The 25,789-nt window shown below is 39.9% G+C and overlaps 1 protein-coding gene across 1 annotated transcript; it reads right to left on the bottom strand.

Annotated features, from left to right (window-relative positions):
• Positions 1-3,288: 3,288 nt before the first annotated feature.
• On the bottom strand, positions 3,289-24,980 carry pik3r3b (phosphoinositide-3-kinase, regulatory subunit 3b (gamma)). Its single transcript, XM_082509896.1, has 9 exons — positions 24,439-24,980; positions 15,691-15,826; positions 14,513-14,611; positions 11,965-12,145; positions 11,361-11,486; positions 10,925-11,244; positions 10,297-10,371; positions 9,991-10,161; positions 3,289-8,684 (listed from the first exon to the last, which is right to left on the bottom strand). Exons 1-9 carry the CDS (start codon positions 24,551-24,553, stop codon positions 8,486-8,488), a joined length of 1,422 nt encoding a protein of 473 aa, XP_082366022.1. The 5' UTR covers positions 24,554-24,980; the 3' UTR covers positions 3,289-8,485.
• Positions 24,981-25,789: the final 809 nt, after the last annotated feature.

Genomic DNA, 25,789 nt, shown 5'->3' with positions numbered 1-25,789 from the left:
TATGAATAATATATGGAAAGAGAGATTTCTCCCCAGTTCATAGAAGCAAGCAATACTCATTAAAGCACTAAAATCAGAGGAGGCTGGATTGCTTGCATGGTCTTACAGGCCAAGATATACTGTGTAAAGTTATGGAAAGAACGGTAACTGATTAGTTTTTAAGCTGGAGAAGGTTTAGTCCTTTTTCAGAGTAGGTTTCCTAGGCAGAGGAGCAACATGGCATCCATCCATTTATTTTATTTAGCTTCTCTGAGGCGAGGTTGCAGGGGCAGCAGCCTTAGGAGAGAAGCGCAGACCTCCTCCCTAGACAACCTCCTCCAGCTTTTCTGGGGGAACACCAAGGTGTTCTCTGGCCAGCAGGGAGTTATAATTTCTCCAGCACGACCTGTGCCTCCTTCTGGTGGGACATGCCCGGACTACCTCATCCTGAAGGCATCCTGTCAGATGCCCAAACCACCTCAAGTGGCTCCTTTTGATGCGGAGGAGTAGCGGCTTTACTCTGAGCCCCTCACCCTATCTTGAAGGGAGAGGCAAGCCACCCTTCTGAGAAAGCTCATGTCTGCTGTGAACCTGTTCTTTTGATGACTACCCAGAGCTCATGACCATAGGTGAGGGAAGGGACGTAGATCACATGGTAAACTGAGAGCTTCACTTTTATGCTCAGGTCCCCTTTTACCAAAACATAAACTGTGCAAAAACATAACTGCAGCTGCAGTCCTAATCCATCTGTCAGTGTCCTGCTCCTGGGAACTCCTCCACTTGGGAGTAGCAACTTGTCCCCGACCCAGAGTGGGCACTCCACCCTTTTCCGGCTGAGACTTTGAGGTGCTGATTCTCATTCCTGCCACTTCACACTTGACTGTAAACTGTTCCAGTGCGAACTGGATGCCATGACCTGATGAAGCCAATATGAACTGTTAGGCAACCCGGCTCGGGTGGCTGCGGTATCATCTGGATGATATATTAGGAAAGGTGTCTCCATCTTAATTACTTAAAACAACTTTTACAGAGGTAGCTATTATTGAGTAAGGGTTGCAAATCCATGACTAGCAATGACACTGGCCGCATTGCACGTGTTATGTGCAAGGGTCAAACTGAACTAGATATGGCATGTAGTGATCACACTAATCAAATGAATTTTGGGGTATGCGCAGGCACATTACAAACCACCTAGTGAGAGTACACCCTGAGATGGAAGCATTTACAAAAAAGACAATCACATATTTGTAAGTGAACAAAATATTTCCTTTATTCTGCAAGAGAATCAAATATGTTGTAACTCCACTGATAATCATACGTGGGTTTTGCTCATAAAACAAACGGCTCATAAACAACTCAACAAACTCTTCCAACGGACACAAGAAAGTAGTGTAATGGTGAAGGACCAAAAACCATTTCAAAGAGAATACCAAGAGAAGCCAAAAGCAGGTATGGCTGAGGGTAACGCTGAGAAAGAGACCAGCTTGAGTCAACCGAAAATACTGAATGGGAGAGATTTCATTCAGTCAAGGTACAAGTTTGTGGTTCTCTGATGTTATGTAAATCAGCACTTTGTCATTTTTTCTTTTATTGTTTATTGTGCAAAATTCTTATGAATGACACATACTGGATGTTTTAAATCTTTGATCATTTATTGTAAAAGAACACTGGGCTATAGTTAATGCTGTAATTTGGACTGAAAATACTCAAAGCTTATTATTTATTCATGTGATGTACCAATGGTTGGCATACATTTTTGGTTCTCTTTCTCAGTTTTGTTATACCATTAAACAACCAACACAAAAGGACTATAACTTGTTACAGCTGTAAGCAGTGATGTTAAATTTGCTATATTAAATTCAGATCTCAATACACCATAAACAGACAAATAACATTCGATTTTAAAGACATCTTTTTAAACCATTTTTCTTTTACACACAAGAGAAAACAGTCAATAGTACCAAATATGCATGCTGGATCTGTACGTATGCCAAAAAGGGGTAAAAGGCATAGAAGGGAGGAGGGGATGTTGTATAACCTTTTTGAAAACTGATTTTTTTTTAAGTTTTTTTTTAAGTTTTTTTTTTTCTTTTTAAAGAAACTGATACTCCCCAAAGCTGTGCTGGGCGCTGTGATCAGATAAGCATTCGTCAGAAGACAACACAACTCCTCTGTAAGAACAAAACATATTAAAACCTGGCTGCAAATAAAACTTTGCAGAACTGCTTAAGGATGAGTAGTAGCAGTACTAGTGGTATTAATAATAGTAGTAGAGGAATAATAGACAGTTGCTATTTTAACAGTCCTGCAATGATAGTGAGTATAAACACTCAGAAAAAGGTAACAGTGGAGTTATTGTTCCTTTTTGTTACTGAGCCTGCACCTTTGTTAGAATCAAAATGTACCTTCCTTTTCTGAGAGGTGATCTTAAAATCTGTTCCCTGGAGTTGTATAAGTTGATGCTGAGTTTTCTGAAGTAAACTCAACCAAACAGTCATTAAAAGTAAACTTGACAATATTTGGTTTGTCCCATTAACCCTCATAACTGATGTCACTGTAACCCCAGGTGTACAGAAAGGCCTGTATTTTGGGTCTGTAACTGCACAAATACATTTCCTTCCATCGTGAACCCCTGACTGACAAAAAAGGGAATATTGCATGTAATTGTTTAGTGATACAAAAAGTGAGAACAATCCTGCAGAAATAATTTAATTATTTGTGATGTTTAAAAAAAAAAAAGACATCTGGACGGTGGCCAGGAGAGGGGTTATAGCGAGACAAGACATCCCACTCTTAAGTTAAGTCAAATGCTTGTAGTGCTAAAAAGTAAATTTCATGAGTTCGGTCTTTTTGGGATCAATTTCTTGTGTTCCATTAGGAACATTTGTTCTGGATTTCTGCAGGACACTTTCCAAATAAAGAAAGAAAAAAAACTTCAAACAAGACTGAACTTCATAAACTGGCAAACACAGATTACAATAATTTTGATTCATTTACAATCGGAAGATCAATGAACATGGACTAAAGATGGATCTTTCCTGATATGCCACAAAAACAAACAAACAAACAAAAAGACACGTTTCGACTCACAAGAACTGAACTGATGGACAATCCAACAATCTCACCAAGCAGTATGGGATGGTCATTCACACTATGATTTTATTTTGTGAGTCGTGATACCATCATTTCAATGGACGTAAAAAATTGTTTCTATTACTGAAACATTCATTTTCCAATCATCAACAAACATCAAGAACTTAAATCTTTGGCGTTAATGTGTTTTGAAGGGTGGGGGGGGGGGGGGGGGGGGGATGGTCAAACGGCAACTAAAACAACCCTTCAAACTGTAACTCCTTTAAGCTCTATATACATATAAAGATATATCATATATATGACAGCTCTGTAAATGTTACTCTGGATGCATACGCAGACATCACCAGTAAATGTGTGCAATTTCAGTCAAGCCCTATGTGACAATCGAAACACATCTGAGAAAAGTTTCAAATGGCACCTTCTTCCCTCCCAAAGTAGCTCTACATTTGCCTGTAACAAATACTGTACATACACTACAAACCTCATCCCTGCTCACCAGAAAACAAAAGGGAACTATTTGCTTTTTTAATTTTTTCTTTAATAAATGTATCATTTTATATAAAGACATTCAACAGTGAGCAATGCAATACAGTTCAAGTAATAGACTTAGGGATGTTTGAGTTCCCTATGCAAAACACAAAAGTCTGGTAACAGGGAAAAAAACTAAAGAAACAAAAACCTAGACCGTATGTTGACTGAGGGGAAAGAAAGACCATGACATCCATTTGGTGACGATGCTGCATCTAATTATGGGAACCGATGACGTACAAGACTGTTAAAGGTAGGACATTTTAAAAAGTCAATGTCATGGGCCTACATTAATTGATGAGTGACTGAAGTATCCATGCACAAAAACCCTGATTTAACCTGATTTTTTCCCCTCAAAACGCTGGCTTTGTTGTGTGGTAGCTTCTACGGTAAACTTGGAAAAAAGACCTGAGGGTTAATGACCAGAAACTATGATCAAAAAAGTCGTCCGAATTAAATGGGCCTGCATTCCCGATAGCACCTTGAGAGTTAGCAATAGTATGTGTTGATTTTAGATAAACGTGACTGAGGTGCTTCGGATTAAAAAAACACACTGGACCAACCTCGCTGTACATTCAAGATTATACTGACAAACCCCATGAAAAAGCAAAGATAACCTGTGACTTAATCCAAGAAAGCAAAGCTCTGAGGCCGTGTCCAGTTCAGAGGCTCATTTGAAAAAGGGAAGGCTAAACCTGCACCTCTGCAAAAAAGCATTTGCAGATGATTCACCACAGTGTCATTGTAAATTCTCACAATATGGCCATAATAAGATTAGAAAATTAGCTTGTGTATACGGACAGTAAACAAAAACACTGATACCAAACAAAAACAATAAGATGCAAAAAAATAAAATTAAAAAAAAATCTAAAATCTCATTAAATTGATACAGTTGCAAAACTGCAAAATACATAGTTTGCAATAGAACTGGAAGCCCAACAATCCAAAGATCTACAGAAACGCACATATAAGCCTGAGAAACTCCTTCCCACTGCAGCAGTGTCTTAAAACTTGTATATTACAAGAAGCCCCTGAAACAGGACACAGCTAATCTCCCTAAATTCTTCATGCTGCAAAAGTTACGTTGGGTTTCTACTTATGGCTGCTATTCTTAACTGAACTGGAAAACTCGGGCTGATAGATCAAGTAAATTTGGCACCAATTTTTTGAAGTGGTCTGTCAGACATGACATACGATTTAGCAGTTGAGCCAGTTTTTGTGTAACTTTTGAGCTACACTTCTACAGGTCTAGAGAAGTGAGTTCTATATACACTTCCATTTTATTCTATTAGGACTACTTGTGAATTTGTGTGGAAACTAAACAGACTTGCAGTCTTAAGAGATTTACTGAAGCAGGTTTACACCTTCTTGATAAGCCTTAGAACAGGTCAATTTAGATTTAATACTGCCACACAGATTCATCCTGTAGTTTACAAAGAAGAAAGAGAAACTTTCACTACCCATGGCTTTCAGCTCCACAAACCTCACTTCTCCCAGTTCATCTACCTATTGTCAGCAGACTAGTGGGCTGTAATGGAGGGAGGGTTATGGTAGATAACAGTGAGCAGACTCCAATAGGTTGTAGAAGACATAGAGATGACTGGAGATAAACACACAGTGGGCACAAACAAGGCTTTATGATTTCTTCACAATGATTCCTTTGCACTTTCCAAACAATAGCACTCTTTCTAAAACTGGACACTTTCTCTCTGTGCGTTTGTGGCCAAGCTTATCAAAACTGGGAAAATCTTAAAGATGACAATAAGAGAGAGGGGTGCTTTATCTAACTTTTTTTTTTTATTATTAGATGCTCTTTCCAGTTTAAAAAAAAAGGCTAATGCCTAACCAGTGTGATTAGTTTTAAGACGAGGATTAGAGTGAGTTGAGAATCACATCTCTGCTTTTTCTTAAGCATTCTCATAACCTTTGATTTCATTACGACCTTTTAAAAGCTCCATATTATCAGTCAGGCAGCGATAAGTCAACTTGATCACTATGAGAAGATGCTTTACTGTGCTGTGTATTCATTTTCTGGGGGGAATAGAATCTAACTTGGTCGTGTATTGTAGCTCTCAGTGTTTGAAGATATTTTTCTTTTTATTGAGTCGTTGACAGAAAATGGATCCACTGGTTAGAAAGTCACGCAGAGAGCATGTCGTTTGGGTTCAAATAAAAGCCAAACACTATCAGCAATCAGACAGAAAGGGAATTTCACTCCAACAGCTTAACTGTGATTATCTCCAACTTTAGTGCATCTCACACTAACTGCTGAACTACATTAAACACAAAGCTAGATTGCACGTTCTTTCAAGTTTTCAGATTTTCTTCTAAAGCCTGTATCTTCAGCTCAGGACATGGACTTTGTGTGCCTGTGCTCCTTATACATAAACATTTAGTAAAAGCTTATTTTTTCTGAAGGCGTTCAAACAAAAACACCCCAGTTTTTCAGCCTGCAGTCACATTGCATTAGCTCTTTTCTTTGTTTAAACCACACATAAAATGGGTTTCGGCTTTTATGGCAACATTTTTCACCAAGCTTAGCCTTTCAAAGGCTGGAAAAGGAACCCTTTACCAGTTTACCTTAATGTGCCTTATGTTTTCTTCAGACCAAATTCAAAGTGAAATTTTCACGTCCCAATTATATAGAAAGATAAAATCAAAGAAGCAAATTGGCACAAATTTATGACAGGTAATGCAAATGAAATCATTTTTGCATAGGGTAAATTCACACTAATGTGCTGTGGATTTAGTGTCACCATTATCACAGTTTGTAAGCAGCTAGGCCAGATGATTTCGGTTAACCTTTATACTGATGCATGAAAAAAAAAGAAAGAGCTTGGAGGAAACTAAGCAAAAATGTTCCCATTAATTTCAGCTGTCAGTTTGTCTCAGGAGGAGAAAGAAATTTTGGGGGTTTTGAAATTAGCCAAAAGATGCCATGTAGCTTTAGCTGCTAATTACACCTCCTTTGACTCATCCACTTTGGCGTACACAGCCAAAATTTTGTAAGCGCTGAGATTACAAATGGAGCTTGTTTGAGTGCTTTGAAGGTTGTGGGGTTCATGTACCCTTTGGTTTATAAAAAAAAGAAAAAAAAAGAAGTATATTTGTCGCTAAAGCACACGGCCTGAAACTCATTTTTATGTGTGGCCTTAAACACATCATTGCTTATCTTCACCCATTTGCATTCACCAAAGATGGGAAAATTAAATAAAGAAAGAAAAACCCAACAGATGCTTTATCCTCCCCCTTCACACCAACTTTGGTCTCTGGTTGTGATTTGTTACCATTTACACATACTGTGGTGTGAAAAAGTATTCTTCCCATTCCTGATTTTTTTCTTCTTTCAAAAACACATTTGTCACGCTTTCATGTTTCAGAGCCTCGAGTTTTAATCTTAGATAAGGACAGCCTGAGGAAATACAAAATGCAGGTTCTAAAATATTTCAATTTTTAAGGACAAAAAGCAGCTATCCAAACCTTCCTGGCCTGGATCGTGCCCATAGATGCCATTTTTGCCCTGTCTTATTGGTGAATCATGCATGCTGACCTGAACTGAGGCAAGTGACGTCTGTAGTTGTTTACATGCAGTTCTTTTATGAACCCCTGAATAAGTCGTTGATGTGCTCTTGGAGTAATTTTGGCAGGATGGCTACTCATGAGAAGGTTCACTATTCCAACCTTTCACCATGGTTCGCTGGATTCCCATAGAAATATCTTTGTAGCCCTTTCCAGACAGACAGACGTCAATGACTTTGTTTTTCATCTGTTCAAGTTTCTTTAGATTGTAGCATGAAGTTTCGCTTTTATTTTTTCTAATATACTTTAATTCACAACTTCCATATCTGGCAGTAAACTCATGAATTATCAAGGGTGGAGGGCAATTCCTTTTCTCTTTTACATAGAGACGTGTAGGTTATAATTGTTTTTTTCCTTTAATAAATGAACTTCATTTTGCACTTACTTGGATATTTAGTAATATTTGTTTGATAATCTGAAACATTTAAGTGTGACGTGTGACATGTTGTGTCCCCCCCAAGAAAAAGGGTGGTACAAATACTTTTTCACAGGACTATAATAAAAAGCAATGTTAAAAAAAACAATAATAAAAACAAAATAATTAGTTTATACAAGCAAGGCTTCAGTCTTTGAGACAAAAAACAAAAAACTTCTGTGTCACTTGTGCACCTCCCTCCCCCCAGATCCCTCAGCAGCAGCAGTCTACTCTCTCTATAGCACCTAGTGCTTTGTCTTTTATGCTACATCGTTTTATATTTTTGTATGGCGAGGGACAGAGAACAGACACTTGACATCATTTCAAAGTAAGTGAAAACAAAAAGGAAACCTCTTAAAAAAAAAAAAAAAAAAAAAATCTCCAAAAATATATTTCAAAGTTACACCATCTGATGAAAAGAAAAGGGAGGAAAAAATGATGGGAACACAGAAAAAGTCTGATGGGAATGTTTTGTTGTCATTCTTGTACTTTAGAGTTTCTGGTATAAAGTCTGAGCTGGAGTTTAGGTAGCAGCGGGATCAACCTGAAACTCTGACGTCTCCTACTCCATTTCCTTCCTTCGGTCACTTTTGTTTTCACATTCACAAACATTTAAAACTTCCTTGTGCAAATCAAGCAGTCTTTAGAAAGAATGCCCTCCAAAATTGTTCTTGTAAAAATATATAACTCCAAGGTGGCTGATGTGTGTGTTGCAGCAAATGTTAAAATTGTATCGATGTTCATCAGGTCTGGACACAGGGTTGTTTTGTAATTCAACCAATACCACCACCACCCATTAAGCTTCATAACACCCCCTTTTCTCCTTTATCCTGAAGACGGTAAAATGTGTTGTCCTTCTGGGGGTAGTTGTTTAGCATCGTTGGTTGGGGTTCATCTTCGTCCAGAGGGCATCTGTGCGTAGACAGGGTAGTCAAGGCGCACATTGAGTGAGTCATTGTGCTGCACCAGGGAAGTCTGGTGGTAGTGGAGCACCAGGTCCTTCAGGCTGCTGTAGAGGTTGTATGGCTCAGCAAAGCCAAAGCCACGTGGTGTACTGTAGATGACACAGTGCTTCACCTCCCCTTCCACACTTAGGAGACACACAGGAGAGGTACTTTAGTTAAGACTGTTTTAAGGTTAAAAATTTGTCATTCAATGCTTTCTTTCTGCATTTCCAGTTTCTTCCAGCTAGCTTTGTTCTACTACTAAAGTAAACTCCCAGGGATAAAAAAAAAAAAAAAAAATAATGGAAATCATATCAGTTTTATTATTTTGGTTACATTCAGTATTTTTTCAAATGTTAATTTAGTGTAGTGATTTAAGAGTTTTGAGTCAGTGAACTTGTTGGTTCTGTGAAAAAATGACCTTTTTCATTAATTCTCTCAAACTACTACTTCCCAAGAGGAAGCATCTTATTCAATACTGACATTAAGAAAAATAAACATTTTGGAATCAAACCTTCCTGCTCTCAGGGTTCACTCAGTGTCTAACCAAAGTTTGGGTTGGGGGAAGACAACAGCTAACAACAACACTACTTTAGAAGATCAAATCTCTGCATTTTAAAACACATTTTGTACTTTAACATCCTCCTGCCTCTGGCTCTTCTATCATCTTGTTATAGCATGCTTTTAAACTGGCTTTTACAAAGCTACCATGTTATTGGGTTCAGTCTAAATATATAGACATGGACACATAAGTGGCTTTATTGTAACCATTGACTATAGGTTGCCATGGAAATAGAAAGCAATCAGCATGTAAATCACTGAGTTTTTTTCCCCTCCCACATGCTGTGAATGCATCATTAATCCCCTGTCTGAACTGGAAGATTTTCTACGCGGCACACTTTGCCCACAGTACCAATGGGGGTCAAGACATATCACAATGTATATCGTGTATCGCAATATAGCTAAAAAATATTGTGCATTACATTTTCCTCATATCGCCCACCTCTACCACAGTTTTGTGTCCAAAAATGTTTTTTCGGTTCCCTCAAACGCACACTGTGAATCACAGTGTGCTGCAGACTTAAAAAAGCCCTATCATCATCTTCAATAAAATAATCAGCTTCTTTTCTGAAGCTTTCAAATATTTCGTGGCTTAAAGATGTACTGCAAAAGCATGGTGCTATTGAAAAGCCTGAGAGTAAATACAATTAAAAGTTGTAGCTTTTTTGTAACTTCGATTCTATTTTAACAACTTTTTATGTATATAATACAAATGCCTAATGTTGTTGTTGGCACTGGTGTTCATCTCAATGTGCAATATTTTGAAAGGTGTCCCAACATTTTGTCCTTGTGTACAAACAAGGAGGACAAAAATGTCACTCTTGACTTCATAAAGTATGGGTATGTAAAGTAAGACGCACATCACTTCAGTCATGTGTTGCATGTACTCACACTACAGAGCAGGCATAGCACCCTTTTTTGCTGCTTTCTCGGATAAGAAAAGCTCCATCTGGCTTCCCTAGGAGCAGCTCCTCTGCCTGTGTCCTGTTCAGATCCCCCACAAACCAGTTCTTCTCATCATAGTGAGGCAAGTTCTCATCTTCCTCACTCACAAAGTAACCTCTGCAACCACATACATATGCAATACATTGAGAAATTGCACCAAAGAAATAATATATTCTGCTCTTTAAATTAACAGTTGCTCTAAGTAAGTAAAGTAACAGTGTTTGGGTTGCAGCAAAGCAAGTAGAGACTCACTCGTCTGTGTTCTCATTCTTGATTCCCAGCCAATCATTAATTCGTTTCTGACGAACTCCTTTATGATTGAGCCAGCTAAAGAGAAGTAGAGAGAGAGAAAAGCATTGTTACTGCTAGGAATCGGTTTGAAACTTTGAAATTTGTTTATGTTAGAGTGAACCGGCACAAGACTGAAATTGGCAAATGTCCTCACAGAATAATTTGGGATGTTCTGCTGAGAAACTGCTTAACTTGTTCCTGGAAATAAAGCAGGCGCTCTGATATCGAGTTGAACTGGACCTTCCCTAAACTAAAGCAAGTTTCTGATTGAGCCACTTGATGTGCTTTTGGCTCTAGAACTATGATGAGTCAGATTTTCTTTGATGTCCATATGACAATCAATAAAAAAAACAATTATTTCATCGGAAATGATTCCACTGATGTTTGAGTTTTTTTGACCACATCTAATAACTCCCCATTTGACTTTCAAGTGTGTGTAGCTACCCCACAGATGTACAGCATGAACAATATAAACACATGAAAACAGGATCCTGTTCCAGGTCAGTAGGTTTTTAATGCTGACCTGCTTTGACCTGCTTTCTGTACTAATGCCATTGCTCATGTTTTTCTCTCGTCTTTGTATGCTTACACTAGATACTGATCCCTGATTTTGCGGAGCTGTATGAGATCAGGCTTTAGGCTGTTCATCTTTTTGTCTGTCTCCCGGTTGTCCATGGCTTGCGTCTTTAGGTCCTGCTCCAGCCGCACCTTGCTGTCGTGGATCTCTCCGAGGCGAGATTTAAGCTTTTCATAGTTCATCATGATGCGCTCAATCTCTTTATCATTGCTCTCACGCCTAAAACGCTCAATGTAGTCCTTGCTGTAGCGCTCCTGCGTGTGGCATTGCTCCTCGAAAATCTTGATGGTTTCATTGAAGGCTTCAATAGCTGTTCGCTTCATCTGGATCTCCTGCAGGACAAGATGAATAGTTGACACACAAAAAAAGCCCCAAAAAACAAACAAACAAACAAAAAACAGACATGCAAAAAAAGCAATGCATTTGTTAGACTAGAGTATGAATATACCTGTGATGTCTTGGTATACTCTTCATATAGTCTGTCATATTCTTTGCTTTTCTCCTGGTACTGATTGTGGTATTCCTGCAACTTCTTCCCCACTGCATCGATGTTGTCCTCCTTCACCAGCTGGTCCTGAGAGTCAGTCGGAGAAAGGAGCATTAGAGACAGAGTGACTTTCAGAAACTGACAAGGAAAAAGCTGGAGAGTAAAATCAAAAGCCATTTGTAATAAAAGGCCAAAAGGAAAAACAAAAATGCACGCACACACACTTATTCCCATTACCCCCGTTCTCCTTACTGAGGGTGACTCCTGAACAGGCTCGTTAATAAACCACCCACAATGCCCCAGGTGTAAGCCCAGGTGGGCATTCTGGCTAATCTTGCATAGTTCTGAGTAATGACTGGCTAAACCTGCCCTTTCATCACTGGTGCGTGCAATTGAGTATGTCATAGGAGCCGGCCGAAAGGGCAACATTTCAGCGTGCAGGTATCATGTAGCTGCTGCTGCAGTTTAAAGGGGAAACACTAAGAGCAAGTCATTGGGTATAGAGGGAAGATTGTTGGTGGTGTTCAAGAGGATACTGTTTAAAGATTATGAGGAGGGAGTTTACCTGCTGGAAGCGGGAGATGGGGTACATGAGCTTGACATCTAGCTTGGTGTTGTATTGAGCCAGTGACTCATGTCTGTAATGGCTGATGAGCTCCACCACTGAGCTGAAAGTCAGGGGGTCAGAGAAGCCGTACTTCCCATCTCTGTGGTAGATCTTTATCAGCTTGTTATTGCCCCCTTTCCTGAATAACAGAATAACAAACAAAGGCTTAAAGAGACAGGCAATGCATTCTAAAACAGACAGGTTGTCAATTTATATACACGCCTTCAAACATTTGAAGATGTGGCGTACAAATATTTATACACCATAGCTTCTATAACACCTGGGCATGGTATGACTCCAAGGCGGGATCTTTGGTTTTTCCTGACCTGCCCGTGTCAGGTTAATGAAGAAGAAGGAAAAAAAAAAAAAAAAAAAAAATCACATCTTAGCCACCAAACACTCTTTGCTAAACTATGCATCAGAGAATGGCTTCATATTTCCTGCCACCCTGCCCCTAACAAAAAAAACCCAAACAAAAACAAACAAACAAAAAAAAAACCACACTTCAGAAGAGTCTATTTTAGAACTCTTATTATTGACCATTACCCTGAAATGTTAAAGTTCAGCTGATGGTAAAAGCAGAAAGAAGGTGGAACTGAAACACAAGGCTAAAATATGTCACCAGGTTTGAAAAGAAATAATCAAACAAAGTCTAAACAGAGAATTATACTAAATAATTCAAGTTAAAAATGTATTTCCTAAACAAACATACTTATCCTATGCTAGTGTAATGAATTGTTCTGCTGTCAGTTGACATCATTAATAGGTTTTATTCATTTCTGTCTGAAAGTCAAAAGATGAACTAGTTATTAAGATTACATTCAGTCCGAGTTATCAAGGGACACACAGTGAAACAAAACAAAACAAAAAATACACAGAGGTAGAAGAGAATTCGTTTTAAGCATGTATTCTATTCCATCAAAACACACATCAGAGCTCAGTGGGGGAAAAAAAAAATTACGCTAATTTCTATTCTGTTATAGGCTGGGTAATCTGCTGGGAACAAAAGGATACCATGCACTTTGATGAAAATGAAAATTCTCAGCTTTCAGAGGATGAAAGTAACAAAATAACGCAGTCAGCTTTTTTGCAGCAACTAAAAATGATACCCAGTTTTTATGGCTTCCACGTGCTTGTATGCATGCCTGATAACATCAGGGCATGCTCCGAAATGAGTTGACAGATGGTGTTGGATGGGAACTCTCCTCCTAGATCTGGAGCAGGGCATCATTAAGCTCCTGGACAGTCTGAGGTGAAACCCAGCCACGCTGGATTTAGGTCAGGCTAGCATGACTATGGCATCAATTCCTTCATCCTATAAAATGACTTCAGGTGGCTACTGTTGTGGTTTCGTCCTATATAACTAAAACTGAATTGAATGATATCCTTCAGGAATTGCCACCAAGCTCTTGCCACATGAGGCTGGGTGTTGTCCAGCACCAGGAGGGTCCCAGGACCCACTGCACCAGCACAGGGTCCTGGGGGCTTGGACAAGCGGTCCGAGGATTTCATCCTGATGCCAAACGGCACTCAGTGTGCTGTTGCCCACCCAGTGAAGGTCTGTCAATCTCTCCTTAGGTTTGGCTCTTCAGACCATCACTGACCCACCACTAAACTAGTCATGCTGATGTTACAGTCACTCAGGGTGAACCTGCTCTTATCTATGAAAAGCCCAGCTCAGACTCCACAGTGCCAAGCAGTGAAGTCCATTTCTGATTGTTTGGCCAGAGACATTCACACTAATGTCCTCCATGCTCTTAAGATGTTGGGAGAGGCCGCAAACCTAGCAATTGTACACAATGATGTGTCATCCTGGAGGAGTTGGACTCTAACCCTAACCCTCTATAGGGGACTTGGTATCATCTCGTGCTACCAGTAGTCACACTGACACTAGCCAAACAAAAACAATGATTAGAAAAGATGAGGTGGGAAAATATGCCTATAAAACCATTCTTCTTTTTGGGCATTTCCTCATTGTTGCCTCTCTAGTGCCCCTGTAGTTAATTTCATTCAAATCAACGCAGCTGAAATTGACAAACAACCCCCTCTGCTACTTAAATGACCAAATCAATTTCCCAGAAGCTTAACTGCCTTGACCTTATACTCTGATTAAAGAGTGTTCCTTTCATTTTTTGAACAGTGTATGACCAACCCCCCCCCCCCCCCACAAAAAAAACCCAAACCTAAAATTGTCCACTATTACTATGCAATGCTAAAAAACAACAAAAAACAAAATAATAATAACATCAGCATGCTCCGACTATGGCAATACAAGTTTAAAATATGTCCAGAAGGCAGGCAACGCTCTATTATTCTTTATTATCTACAAAGCACTTATAGGAACCATCTCAAGTCTACATTCTTGCAGTTAACTAAAGGATAACAGCATTAAAGTGGATCAGAAGTGCTGCACTACTCTCAAGTTTGTAGAAATCCTTGTGTGGTTTAAAACACATCATTCAGATGCTCTGATATAGACATAAACGTCTGTGTGCAGTGGCCTTACCTTAGCGTTAGCGTGTAGTCGCCTTGCATCTTAGTAGACGCGTCCCGAACCAGGAAAGTCCCATCAGGCATGTCTCTGAGCTTATCATTCACCTCCTCCCTGAAGACAAAATAGAAAAGAGAAACAGAGGAAGGAAAAAAAGGGTGTTTGACTTGGTTGAGTGATCCATGCACAGATGGTGTTCATTTGGAAAAGTCTGCCTTCAATCATCAGTGGCAGGCGAGTAGAACTTTCTTTATAACCACACACCTCAAAGTAAACAATCCGTCAATTAGCAGTGCAGGGAGGGGTGATCCTAGCCAGCAGTGTCTCAGCTGAGGATAAGTACGTGAGTGGCAGACTGACTGTCTGCACTGTAGGTGTGGTTATCACTGTTTGTGGAACAGCTAACCTGCACTTAAAGTAAAGCAGTGACCTTAACAGTAAAGACAATTTACTGAGCTGAGAAATAAACTTGTCAGTTATCTCTGGAGGTTAGAGTATATCGAAGTTTCAAAATATATTGACATACAAAACAAACTAACAAGCAAACCAAAGAAACATAGAATTACACTATATAGTTTACTAATATGATGGTGTATAACATAAAGCATATAAAAAAACTACTCTATCCTGCAGTCTTTAACTGCTGGAGCCCTACCCCTACTGTCGCTATAGACTTTAAGCTCACTGTCAAAGTTCTCCTGCAGCATAGATGGACAGACAGTGCTGTGATATCTAACAAAGAATAATAACCTGATACTCTGAGTTAAGATTCAATTGATGCTAAACAACATGCTAAACAGGAAATGCTAATTTCAAAGCCACCAGACAACAATGACAAATATAATATTTACCCTAATGAATAATAAGTGTTACTGGTCATTTTGAGACTCTTTAACATGTTGGTAGCTTAGAACCACACAAACATCAATGTCAGACAACTGACCAACTATAACTCCTATTATTTTGTGGTCTGACAACAGGTAAAGCACTGATAATACCCATATTTGCTTTTTTAAGATGTCTAAAATGTGCTGACCATGTCTGCACATAGAACACGCCTTTAGTTTCTGTCAGTGCAGGTCTTGTGTTGCTGGGGGAGGGGCCAAGCCTCCCACATCTGCATTTCATGTAACCTAACAATGTCACTGTTAAGCTCTCACTGATTTTTCTGTCAGTAACACAGTGTTTGCTACCTGGATATGTCACCCCAGTACCATTCGGCCTCTTGTAAGGAGCCTCCCGCTCCTCCATCCTTGGCGACATTGCTGCTGCCCCCTGCCATTGCGACCGAGGAGGGCTGCTGAGGCTTGGTTGGCTTTGGAGGAAGGGCTAGGAAAAAAAACAAAACAAACAAGTATTACAATTACTGTGTGTATAACAGTTCATATGTACATGATATTTGCATACAGTATAACTTGCCCTCAGCCCTGCAGCAAAGTTCAACCATCAGTCTACAGCTGCAGACAGAGTGTTGATCACTTTATCATTTAGAAATACTTTGCACAACCATACACAAAAATGTATGGTACCTCGCAGCCTCCTAGGCTACGTTCACACTGCAGGTGAAATCGCATCAAATCCAACTTTTTTTGACCCTATGCGACCCATATCCGATCATGGTATGACAGTGTGAACGGCACAAATCTGATATTTTCAAATCCGATCTGGGTCACTTTCGTATGTGGTACTGGATCCGATACATATCTGATATTTTAGAAAGCGACTGCTGTTTGAACGATCATGTCGCATTAAATCCGTCTTCTATGTCACTGACACAAGACAGATGCCAATTATCAGCGCCGGAGAAGACATCATGAACCCTTCCTGGCCATCCAGTGTAGATGTTAGTGTAACGTTGGAGAAACGTGAACATTTTATTTGTACTGTATAATCTGCAGATTCTGACAGACATTTCCAACTATCCTTTGAAGCACCGCTCCTCTCTTAAACAGCAATAAGGATAATTATTAGGCCATAAGTAAATAACAAAATAACTTTATAACTTAAAGCAAAATTGGGAAACCATCAGTCAAACAATACTGTTTGGTCTGGGTCTAAACAGAGCGCGTTGTGTGTGACGTCTTCTTTTGCGCATGCGGGCCGTTTGAGCGTTCACACTAGAGCGCGTTTACTGTCACATTTTATTTGTAGTGTGAACAAGCAGACAGAAAAATCGGATTTGATCCAAAAATCGGAATTGAGCATTAAGACCTGCAGTGTGAACGTAGCCCTAGTAGACACACCTATTGTATCAATTTCAAAATCTGACATCACTGTGTTCGAGTTATTGCATTCATAAGATTTTCCAAAAACTTGACCTGTGAGATTCAAAATCAGCTGATATTTGTAGAAGATCCACCAATGGTATCAATTTGAAATTCCTACATCTCCACGTTCAAAAGTCACCAGATTCGCATTGAATTTTTGATTAAATCCTTAATATGTACACATTCTTTTTATGCAGATGATGCACAGGAACTGTACTCATAACCACACCACATAAACACTGTAGCAGTGCAGCTGGTGACTGTATGGTTATTAATCACAAGTGAAGCGCCCATATATCATAGTAATTATGCCTTATGTCAGAAACCACACACGCAGGTCAACTTTCACGTGAGTGTTCCCGGGGCTCAGCAGGAATGCTGAGGTTTGTTAAATGTGGAAATCCTCATGTTTTCATATCTTCTCCTGTCATTAAATTCATTCTCCTGTTAGGTTTGTAATGGGGAACTCTGGTCCTTCCGCTCGTTTGTTTGTAGCCATTGTCATTGCATCATCAGAGTGTTAAATTTGACTGAGAACTCTAACAGAAACTCTGACTTGCATTCTTCCCATTGTGTTTTGGTTTTCGACGGTTATGAAAATCAAGCTGTATAAACCCATAACTTAAAGGTTTTGCTATAAAAATAGGTTGTTGTCTTGTTATTAAGTGCTTCTTTATAAATGGACCGATTCTTATACATTTTTTACTTTTCTACTTTCCCAGAGCTCTCAAAGCCTTTTATACAACATGTCACAATCACCCATTCACACACATTCATACTCTGATGGATGCATTGGAGACCAACTTGGGGTTAGTGTCTTGCCCAACATATGCAGACTGGGGGAGCCAGGGATCGAATCACCAACCTTTCGATCAGTAGATGGCCTGCTCTACCTCAGGAGCTACAGCCACCCTCATAAATGTTCACTTTTACGTCACTTAAAGAGCTTAGTTCAGTTTGAGTAAAACTAACATAACAGGAGTGCCTTTGGTCAACGGGATCAATCTATAATGTTTCACAAGGTTTAGTCATTAAACAAATTTAAGTATCAAATGGAAATACAAACTGAAGAAAAGTCAATATATTTAACTGATTTTGTGAAATACTATGCAGTCTAACAAAAAAATAAACAAAGACTGAATGCATGAAATAAAGGTTAACATTACTGAGTCTGTTTCAACTTCTGCGTTGCAACTTGTGGCGCTAACATGCAACTTCTATGCAAGACTGGGATTCAAATCTATATTTGATTGCTAAGTGTGAAAAAATGTATTATAGAGAAAACATTTCACCTTGCATGTCAAGTCAAGTAAAACAGTATGACAGTCTGCTCACACACTGACCAGTCAGTCAAACGGGATTGATGGTAGTTTCAGAGCTTTTGGTTTTTGAACACTGATGTTATAAACCAGCGCATATTGTAAAGACCTGTTTGGTGCCATGCTGCATGCTAAACAGAGTTAACCTGACTATGACACATAATACGAAAAACAAACAAACACATGCAAAAGTTTGCAAGTATCCAAGCACATCTGGACACAATTTAAGGACCAGCAGTGTAATATCTCTCTCTCGCTCTCAACAGAGTACTGATGTGGGAGGTGTCATTTAAAAACAAAGTAACCTGATGAATGTACTGAAATGGAGTGGGCTCCTCCTGCAGAGTGCTCACGTGCCAGAGTCAGCAGCATTTGGGAACACTGTGGCCTCACAAATTACCACAAGACACGCACGCACAGACAGCAGAAACAGACGCTTGAATGTGAGGAAGGGCTGAATAAAACCTGGACTTCTGTGTGCACGTGCACATCACCACTCACTGTCCGTTGAATGCTAACACTCACAGCAGCAAATAGTTACATTGTTAAGTTATTTCTGTTATTTTTAAGCAATCTATAGTTAAAATGTTTATGCTAAATACTACATAGGTAACTTTTGTCCTTAGGTTCGACTGGTGCTGTGTCACTACTATTCCACAATAAGGTTGCTGCTGGAACATTGCAGGACTACAATCACACTTCAAATTAGGTATTACATCAATGACAGCAGCTCACTGGAAAAGAACCATTGGGTATGTTCTGAATTTACTTGGGCTTATAAATGCTGCAACAATCGTTGTTCAGCATTTTTTCCAATATTATTAGAACTATTGTTCATCACAAATTTTCTTGAAATATTGTGATATACCCTCAAAATGATATCACTCACCACTAGGTTGAGGGTGACTAATGTGTTTAATTCATATCTTCTATGGAAAAACAGAAGACATTTTTCCCAGTGCTATGACGACTTAAACCTACAACATTTGCCCACTGGGGGGAGCAGAGCAAGCAAAATGCACAATAATTGATTTGATGCTAATTACAGACATGCTAGTATATCTAACTGACAAGTACAAAAAAAAAAGCCACAGCCACCAATGAAACAATGAAAACAATACTTTGGAGTTATATTTTAATTGTCACATGATAGTAGTGAGAATTCACTACAAAGTGTGTGTGTGTGGGGGGGCAAAAGAGGGGAAGTGACAGCTTGTGCTTATCTATGCAAATGCTTGGATGCCAATAAACTAACACACTACATTTCAAAGAACAAAAAAAAAGTAGGAACAGTTTACATCCTACAAACTTTTTCTTCACTCTTTATTGTAAGACCACTTAAATAGAGACTGGTAGCCTCTCTTCCTCTCTCCTGTTCTTTGTTCCCTTCTCACTGACTATTCAACTCTTCTCCCTCCTCTCTCTCATGTCACCATGGCAGTCGGTTAGTGTTGCCAAAACTGTCGTCCTGCAGCTGCACTGTTCCCCTCAGTCAGCACTTTACAGACTAATGCTACACGTGTGCACTTCCAAGGATAGATGGGGTGGAAATTCATGTTATGTTTACATTGAAAAACACATGCACAAGTGAAATAGATCGCAAAAACAGAAAAAAGTAACTGATTTTAAAAAGCATGAAAATCAGAGTCTATGTGTGCTTGCAGTTGTGGACCACACAGAGGGTAGCGTGTAAAAAGCACAGAAGGATCACCACAGCTGCAGTTAGGCAATCTCATTACCAATAAAATTAGTCTTTTCTTGACTTCATTACGTGTGTCCACTTTTCATATGTTACTTGAACACCTCAAACACTGAAGTTACAATGAGATAATCGAATTTCTGTCTTAATACACCAACTACAAAATGCATTTCTACCAAATTAATGACTAAAACAATTTCTGCACCTTTAAGTCTCTCATTACTCCAATACTGTATCTGGTAGTTTCTTAGGACAATGGACACAACAGAAAATAAGCAGTACACAAGCTCCAGATTGCAAAGTTCTATAAGAAAAATTAAGACCAGAGACCTGTAGAAAATCCAAACCTTCTGACAATGATCAGAATTTGTGGGAAATGTGATCTTATGTCCTAAATAAAGAAGAATTATACTAATCGGAGAACAGTCTTAACCACATGGACATATTTGGAAAACGTTCAAAACTGCAAAAAACACGACTTAAAAAAATATGACCAATATAACAGAAACTGCTGAGCCCTTAGTCACAACTACTGCATAGGTCCCTGAGAGGAAGCCAGAGGGACGGTGAACAAAGGGGACCGTAGGTGCAGCCTCCCCCTCACCAAACAAAGGACCAGTGCTCACACATTCACATATGCACAGACACTTCCATATCAGTTGTCATTGTACATGCTGACAGAAGCCTGCAGCTCTCCTAAACAATAACTGTCAGAGTGGACAGACACATGATAAATTCACTTGAGACAAAGAGAACTCAGAGAACATGGGTCTTGGGGCATGTTCAGGAGTGCACACGCCAGCTGATCAGGGAAACAGGGCAGCAAAATTGAGGTTTGACAGATGTGTACCGACACAGGAATTCATACACGACAATGGAATTAATGCACAGCCTACAGTTAAAAACTCAAAGCAGGAAGCATGAATGTGTTGTTCTGAAGCAATCTGCTTTATTTTCACAGCTCTACATCTGGATGAGGTAAGTGTGAGTGTACGCATCTGTTATATGAATGGAGTCTTTCAGACTATCTAAAGAGGATCCAGATTTCTGATGTAGTAAAGCTGATTAACATTTAAGTTGACACATTGACAGAAATTTAAATTTGATAAGGCTGTTTCTAAATATTAAAATATTATAACTTTTTAAAGAACCACAGAAAAAAAATCTGCTTTAAGTGACATTCTGTTGTTGGACTTTCATTTGGACGACTGTTTGTGACCCAGTTTTAAAATACAAATGCACACAGAGCAAAATAATGAATGAATGCCAGTGCTCGCTCACATCCTCTGCAAGTTATGGGTGCTGCAGGAGCAATAAAAGAGAAGGAGGAGCTCTGTGTATAGGGGAAAAGCTGAAAAACACTAAAGAAAGGGCAGCATAAAAATGCAAATCAGTAGACATGGATACAAAGAAAGCTACGGTTACATTTAAAAATGCAAAACTAAGAAGGCTGAAGAGACTAAAAAGTGAAATACATGAAAACAAGAAATCTCATTCCCTCTCTTACCGTTCTCCATCACACTCTCTGTTAGATGCATGTTTCCAGTTCTCTCAGCTGTTTCCCTCCTCCCTTTTTTCTGTCACTCCCCCTCCTCCCTCCTCTACCACCACCTCCTCCTCCTCCTGTTCTCCTCTCCGTCAGACTGAAGAAAAGAGGGAGCACAGCTCATTCTAAAAGACAGAAGATGCCCCAGCTAATCCCTGCACGGAGGCACGCCCCCTCATCCAATCAGAGGACAGCCCGGAGGGAAGGCGTGTAAAGCTCAAAGAAAGAAAGAAATGAGGGAGGCAGGGAGGAAGGTTGAGTAGGCTTGTGGTAGACCAAGTCCATCACACCACGCAATCACACACACAACAATGCAGCACCTCTAAATCAACAAGTTTCTACTGTGACTGCCAACTGAATTTGTATATTCATTCACTAACCCTAAACTAAGAATAAAAACAAAACTTACCCAACCTTCCAGTAAATTCAAGCCTTGTTGAAAACTGATTCTTGTTCCAGCTTCTCCTACAGGGAAAAGCTGGAACCAGAATGAGCTTCCAGCTTCTCCAACCAGAATTAGTTTAAAAAAAGGCTTAAAATGCAGACAAAACCATAGGTGCTAGACATTCTACATCTCCACACATTCTACTGGGCTATGCCTGGAAAGTTACACTGGTGGAAAATTAGCAGAAGACACCTCTGTCCTATTACAGAACAGGTCCTCATACTGACGTTTAGTTTCATGACAACGCTGCAATTTATTTACTTGAAAAACAATTTTGCATCTTTCCGCTGACTCACATTTCAACACAAAACAAATTAATTTTATTTATACAGCACCAGCTGACAGAAATCTAATTATGCTTTATATGAAGTAAAGAGGCCACAATATCAGAGTGAGAACAACAATCAGACAATCCCCCTATGTGCAGCACTTGGTAAAAGTGGGGAGGAAGAACTTGTTCTTAACACGTGCAAGGAAGCATCCAGACTGCACAAATAAAGAAAAGGAACAATATGAATGAAAAAAATGATTTGTCGTCTTGGCAAAGGGGTCTTTTTCTTTTATTCTGTGTACACATGAATAAAAACTACGGAGAAGAAAGAGGAGCTGGAATGTATAACACTGCATTGTACTGCAAATGAACCTAGACATGCAAAAAGCACTCTGGTATGGTCCTTTGGCAACAATGTCCCGGTGATTTTCCATTGAAACACGAGACTCATCATTCACCCCACATCCACAGAGTGTCGCTTCACACACACCAAGTTGCCAGTGGATACGGAGGCCTTGCCCTCCCCTGGGGGTGGCAGTGACACTCCACCTGTGCTAATCACACCACAAGTACCACTGTACACACACAGGAATTCACACACTGTAGATATCAGTGAGGTGTTCACATTTCAATTCCAGTGTAATAAACATACACATGTAATGAACATCTGTGGACTTAGAGGTTTAGCTAATGACAGGATGTGCTCATTTGGACAAAAGAGCTGTAAGAATCTGAGTACTGTACAACCTAAAACCAACAGAAACAGCGAAGCTACTCGCATAGGAACAGAGGATTATTTGTCCTCTATAAACACCAAATCAGTCTACAAAAACACTCATATATACACAAATGCTGTTCTGAAGGTTTCACATTGCCAACACAATGTTTGTTATGGTCCAAAACATTCTTGTTCACTACATTTTGTCAGATAGAAACAGTCTGCTGAGCAAAGCAAAAATCTGTTATTTTTTGTGCCATGACAAACCCCTAAAGAAATGGCACTAGGCACGATAAAAGCCGTCCAGTGGCCAGTTAAATGTGTGAATCACCATTAAATGGCCAGAATTTTGCATCTGCATCCCTAATGCACTGAGCAGCAGCAACAAAGGATTACCGACTGCACTTCAAAATACAAGGTCTAAAGAGAAAACGTAGCTGAAACAATACTTTTACCCAGCACAAGCGTAAAATATGTTGCATAGTCAAGCATCCCGTGGTAAAATGGTAGTGAGCTCTAAGCCCAAATACTCTGCAGCATGCTACAGATAGACACAACACGGCACTGTGAGGTTGCTGCGGAGTATAGTGCATCTTAATAGATACATGGAGGGAAAAGAAAGGAGACGGAAAAAAACCCCGAAAGAGCTACAAGGCAATTCAACAGCGCCTCCTGGAAACAACACAACGTCCCACATCTGCGCCATGATCCATTGAGGAGGGGAGAAAAGCAGGGAGGAAGAGGAGCGAGTCGAATGACACTGGCACAATTGCCGAGGAATGAATGAATGAAACTTATTCAATTGTGGGTGACAGTTGGCTAGAAAAGGGCACAAAGACTTCTATATGTGTCCAAGTGAAGATCGTTTTTATTCGGAGATATTCAGGACGGTTTTATTCCAGGTTTTATTCATTTTCTTGGTTTCCTGCTTGTCCCATCCCCCCTCTCCCCCTTCCCCGCTCACGGCACAGCTGATTTTGGAATGATTCAGTCGGAATGGTTTAATGCAAACTTCAAGTGCGGAATAATACCAAATCTCGGTATTGTACAACATTTACCCGGTGGTCTCATAAGCCAAATTCTCCAACAGTTAAATTAAAATGGGTTAAGCAGCAGATACAGTCACCTTGGCTCCTATTCTATCATCTCATAGGCCTCTTGCAAAGCCATCAGACGCAGAGAAGAAGTGGGGATGCTTCAGTGCACGGACTACACGGGACTTATTGTCTCCACAGTGAGACTGCAGCTACTGTGTCATCACGCAAATCTGTATCTTAATGTACAAAAGATCAGCTGTGGCGAGTGCACCGGACAGCGAGAAACAAAGAGTCCAAGGCGTTTAAAGCGCTGTCACTGCTGCTGTAAACTGCCATTTTATTTCCTTCGTCCCCGAATTACCTGCTTCCCAGCTACAGACAGCGCTAAGTTTATGTACGCTGTCACAAATGTAGCGAGTGTGCCTAAAACATCACGACTGCCCAGAAGCCCGCGAAGCCCTAATAAAACAAAGCCATAACTGCGTGACCGGTACGAACAGGAGCAAAACGTGAAATCTGAAAGCTTCTCTGCAAATTTCACCAGACACCAAAGCACACAGCTCCTAAACACACATCACTCCAGCTAATTAACTCCAGTCCAACTAACCATTTCCCCGCTATCACCGGCTTGAAGCTTACCTGGTGGTTGGTCCATTTCCAGATAAAATATCAGCTCTGTGGAGTAGGGCATCATCACGTCCCTCCAGTCTCCTTCCTCGCCGGCTTTTTTGGTCGTCCAGACTGTGTTATACATTGCTTTCTTGTAGCTTAACCAGGCAGTCTTTGTATTAGAAAAACGCTATTAAACAAAGTAAAAATGACCGGCGTACTTAAAAAAGAAAAAAAGAAACAATCATCGTGTGCTCCTGTCATATGCCTCCATGTTAATCTATCTGTTTACTTCTAAGTCTTCTATCTGAATTCCTGCTTCAGGATTAAATGAATAGACGAAACGTATACAGCAAGCACCGGTCTGCGACTGCTCCCTCGGACATGTTAATATTGTTAACAACTCGGGGAACTTCATGAAGGCTCCTGTATGTATGTGTGTGCATCTATCTGTCTACATATATATGCACATAAAGACTTCCTTTAAACGGTGGGTAGGTAGATGCCAGCTCTACATACAACCCCCTCTGCCTCTCCTCCGCAGGTGCCACCGTCTCGCTAGTTTCATTTTAAGAAACGCACTGACAGGAGGAGGCTGGCGGAGGCAGAGCCAGACAACGGCTGGGAAAACCCACTCCTACACGACATGCAGGGGAGGACAAAATATCACCAAATATTCACATAAAACTTAGTGTAAATAAACTGCTCTTTAATGTTACATATAATAATATCCCTCATTTATTCATTGCCATTATCTAATCCATGTAGGAAATCCAATTTTTTATCGTCCCTGCCGATTTGACGAATAATTAATCGTCCCTTTATTACTCGAAGAGTGGTTAGCCCGTTTCTGTCCTCTATACGCCGCTGACAAAGCGCTCTGCGCAAGCTCAGAAGCCGAATTTCAAAGCCAGTAGGAAAATTACCTCAGCCTATGAAGAGCAAGTTACAAATACGGTGGTTTTCCACTAAGTTTCTAACCTTCGCCTGAGTCTGTGTGACTACATGTTACCAGCTTCGGTTGGTACATACAGCACCGACAGCTGTTTGGTATGACATAACATGCTGCATGATAACTACCAGTCAAACCAGGACTGAGAGCCAGTGCTTGCTTTATTAATTTCTGCAAATTAACTAGAAACAGGAAGATTAAATAATGACCTTGGTGAAATATACATATCAAGTAAGTTTTGTTTCTAGTTCATGTTTATAGCATTATGAGGTTAATTCAAACAGGCACCAAATATAAGGACAACCCCCCCAAAACAAATTAAAATCACTTATGCATGGTTTTGGAAATTGTCAGTAGCAGTGTGAATAAGATGGAAATACATTGCAACAGAGATTACAATGTGGGAGATTGTATGTTTGCATAACATAC

This window comes from Aulonocara stuartgranti (genome assembly GCF_965226115.1).
Source record: "Aulonocara stuartgranti genome assembly, chromosome: 17".
NCBI lineage: Eukaryota > Metazoa > Chordata > Actinopteri > Cichliformes > Cichlidae > Aulonocara > Aulonocara stuartgranti.
This window is presented reverse-complemented; position numbering and strand designations above follow the sequence as displayed.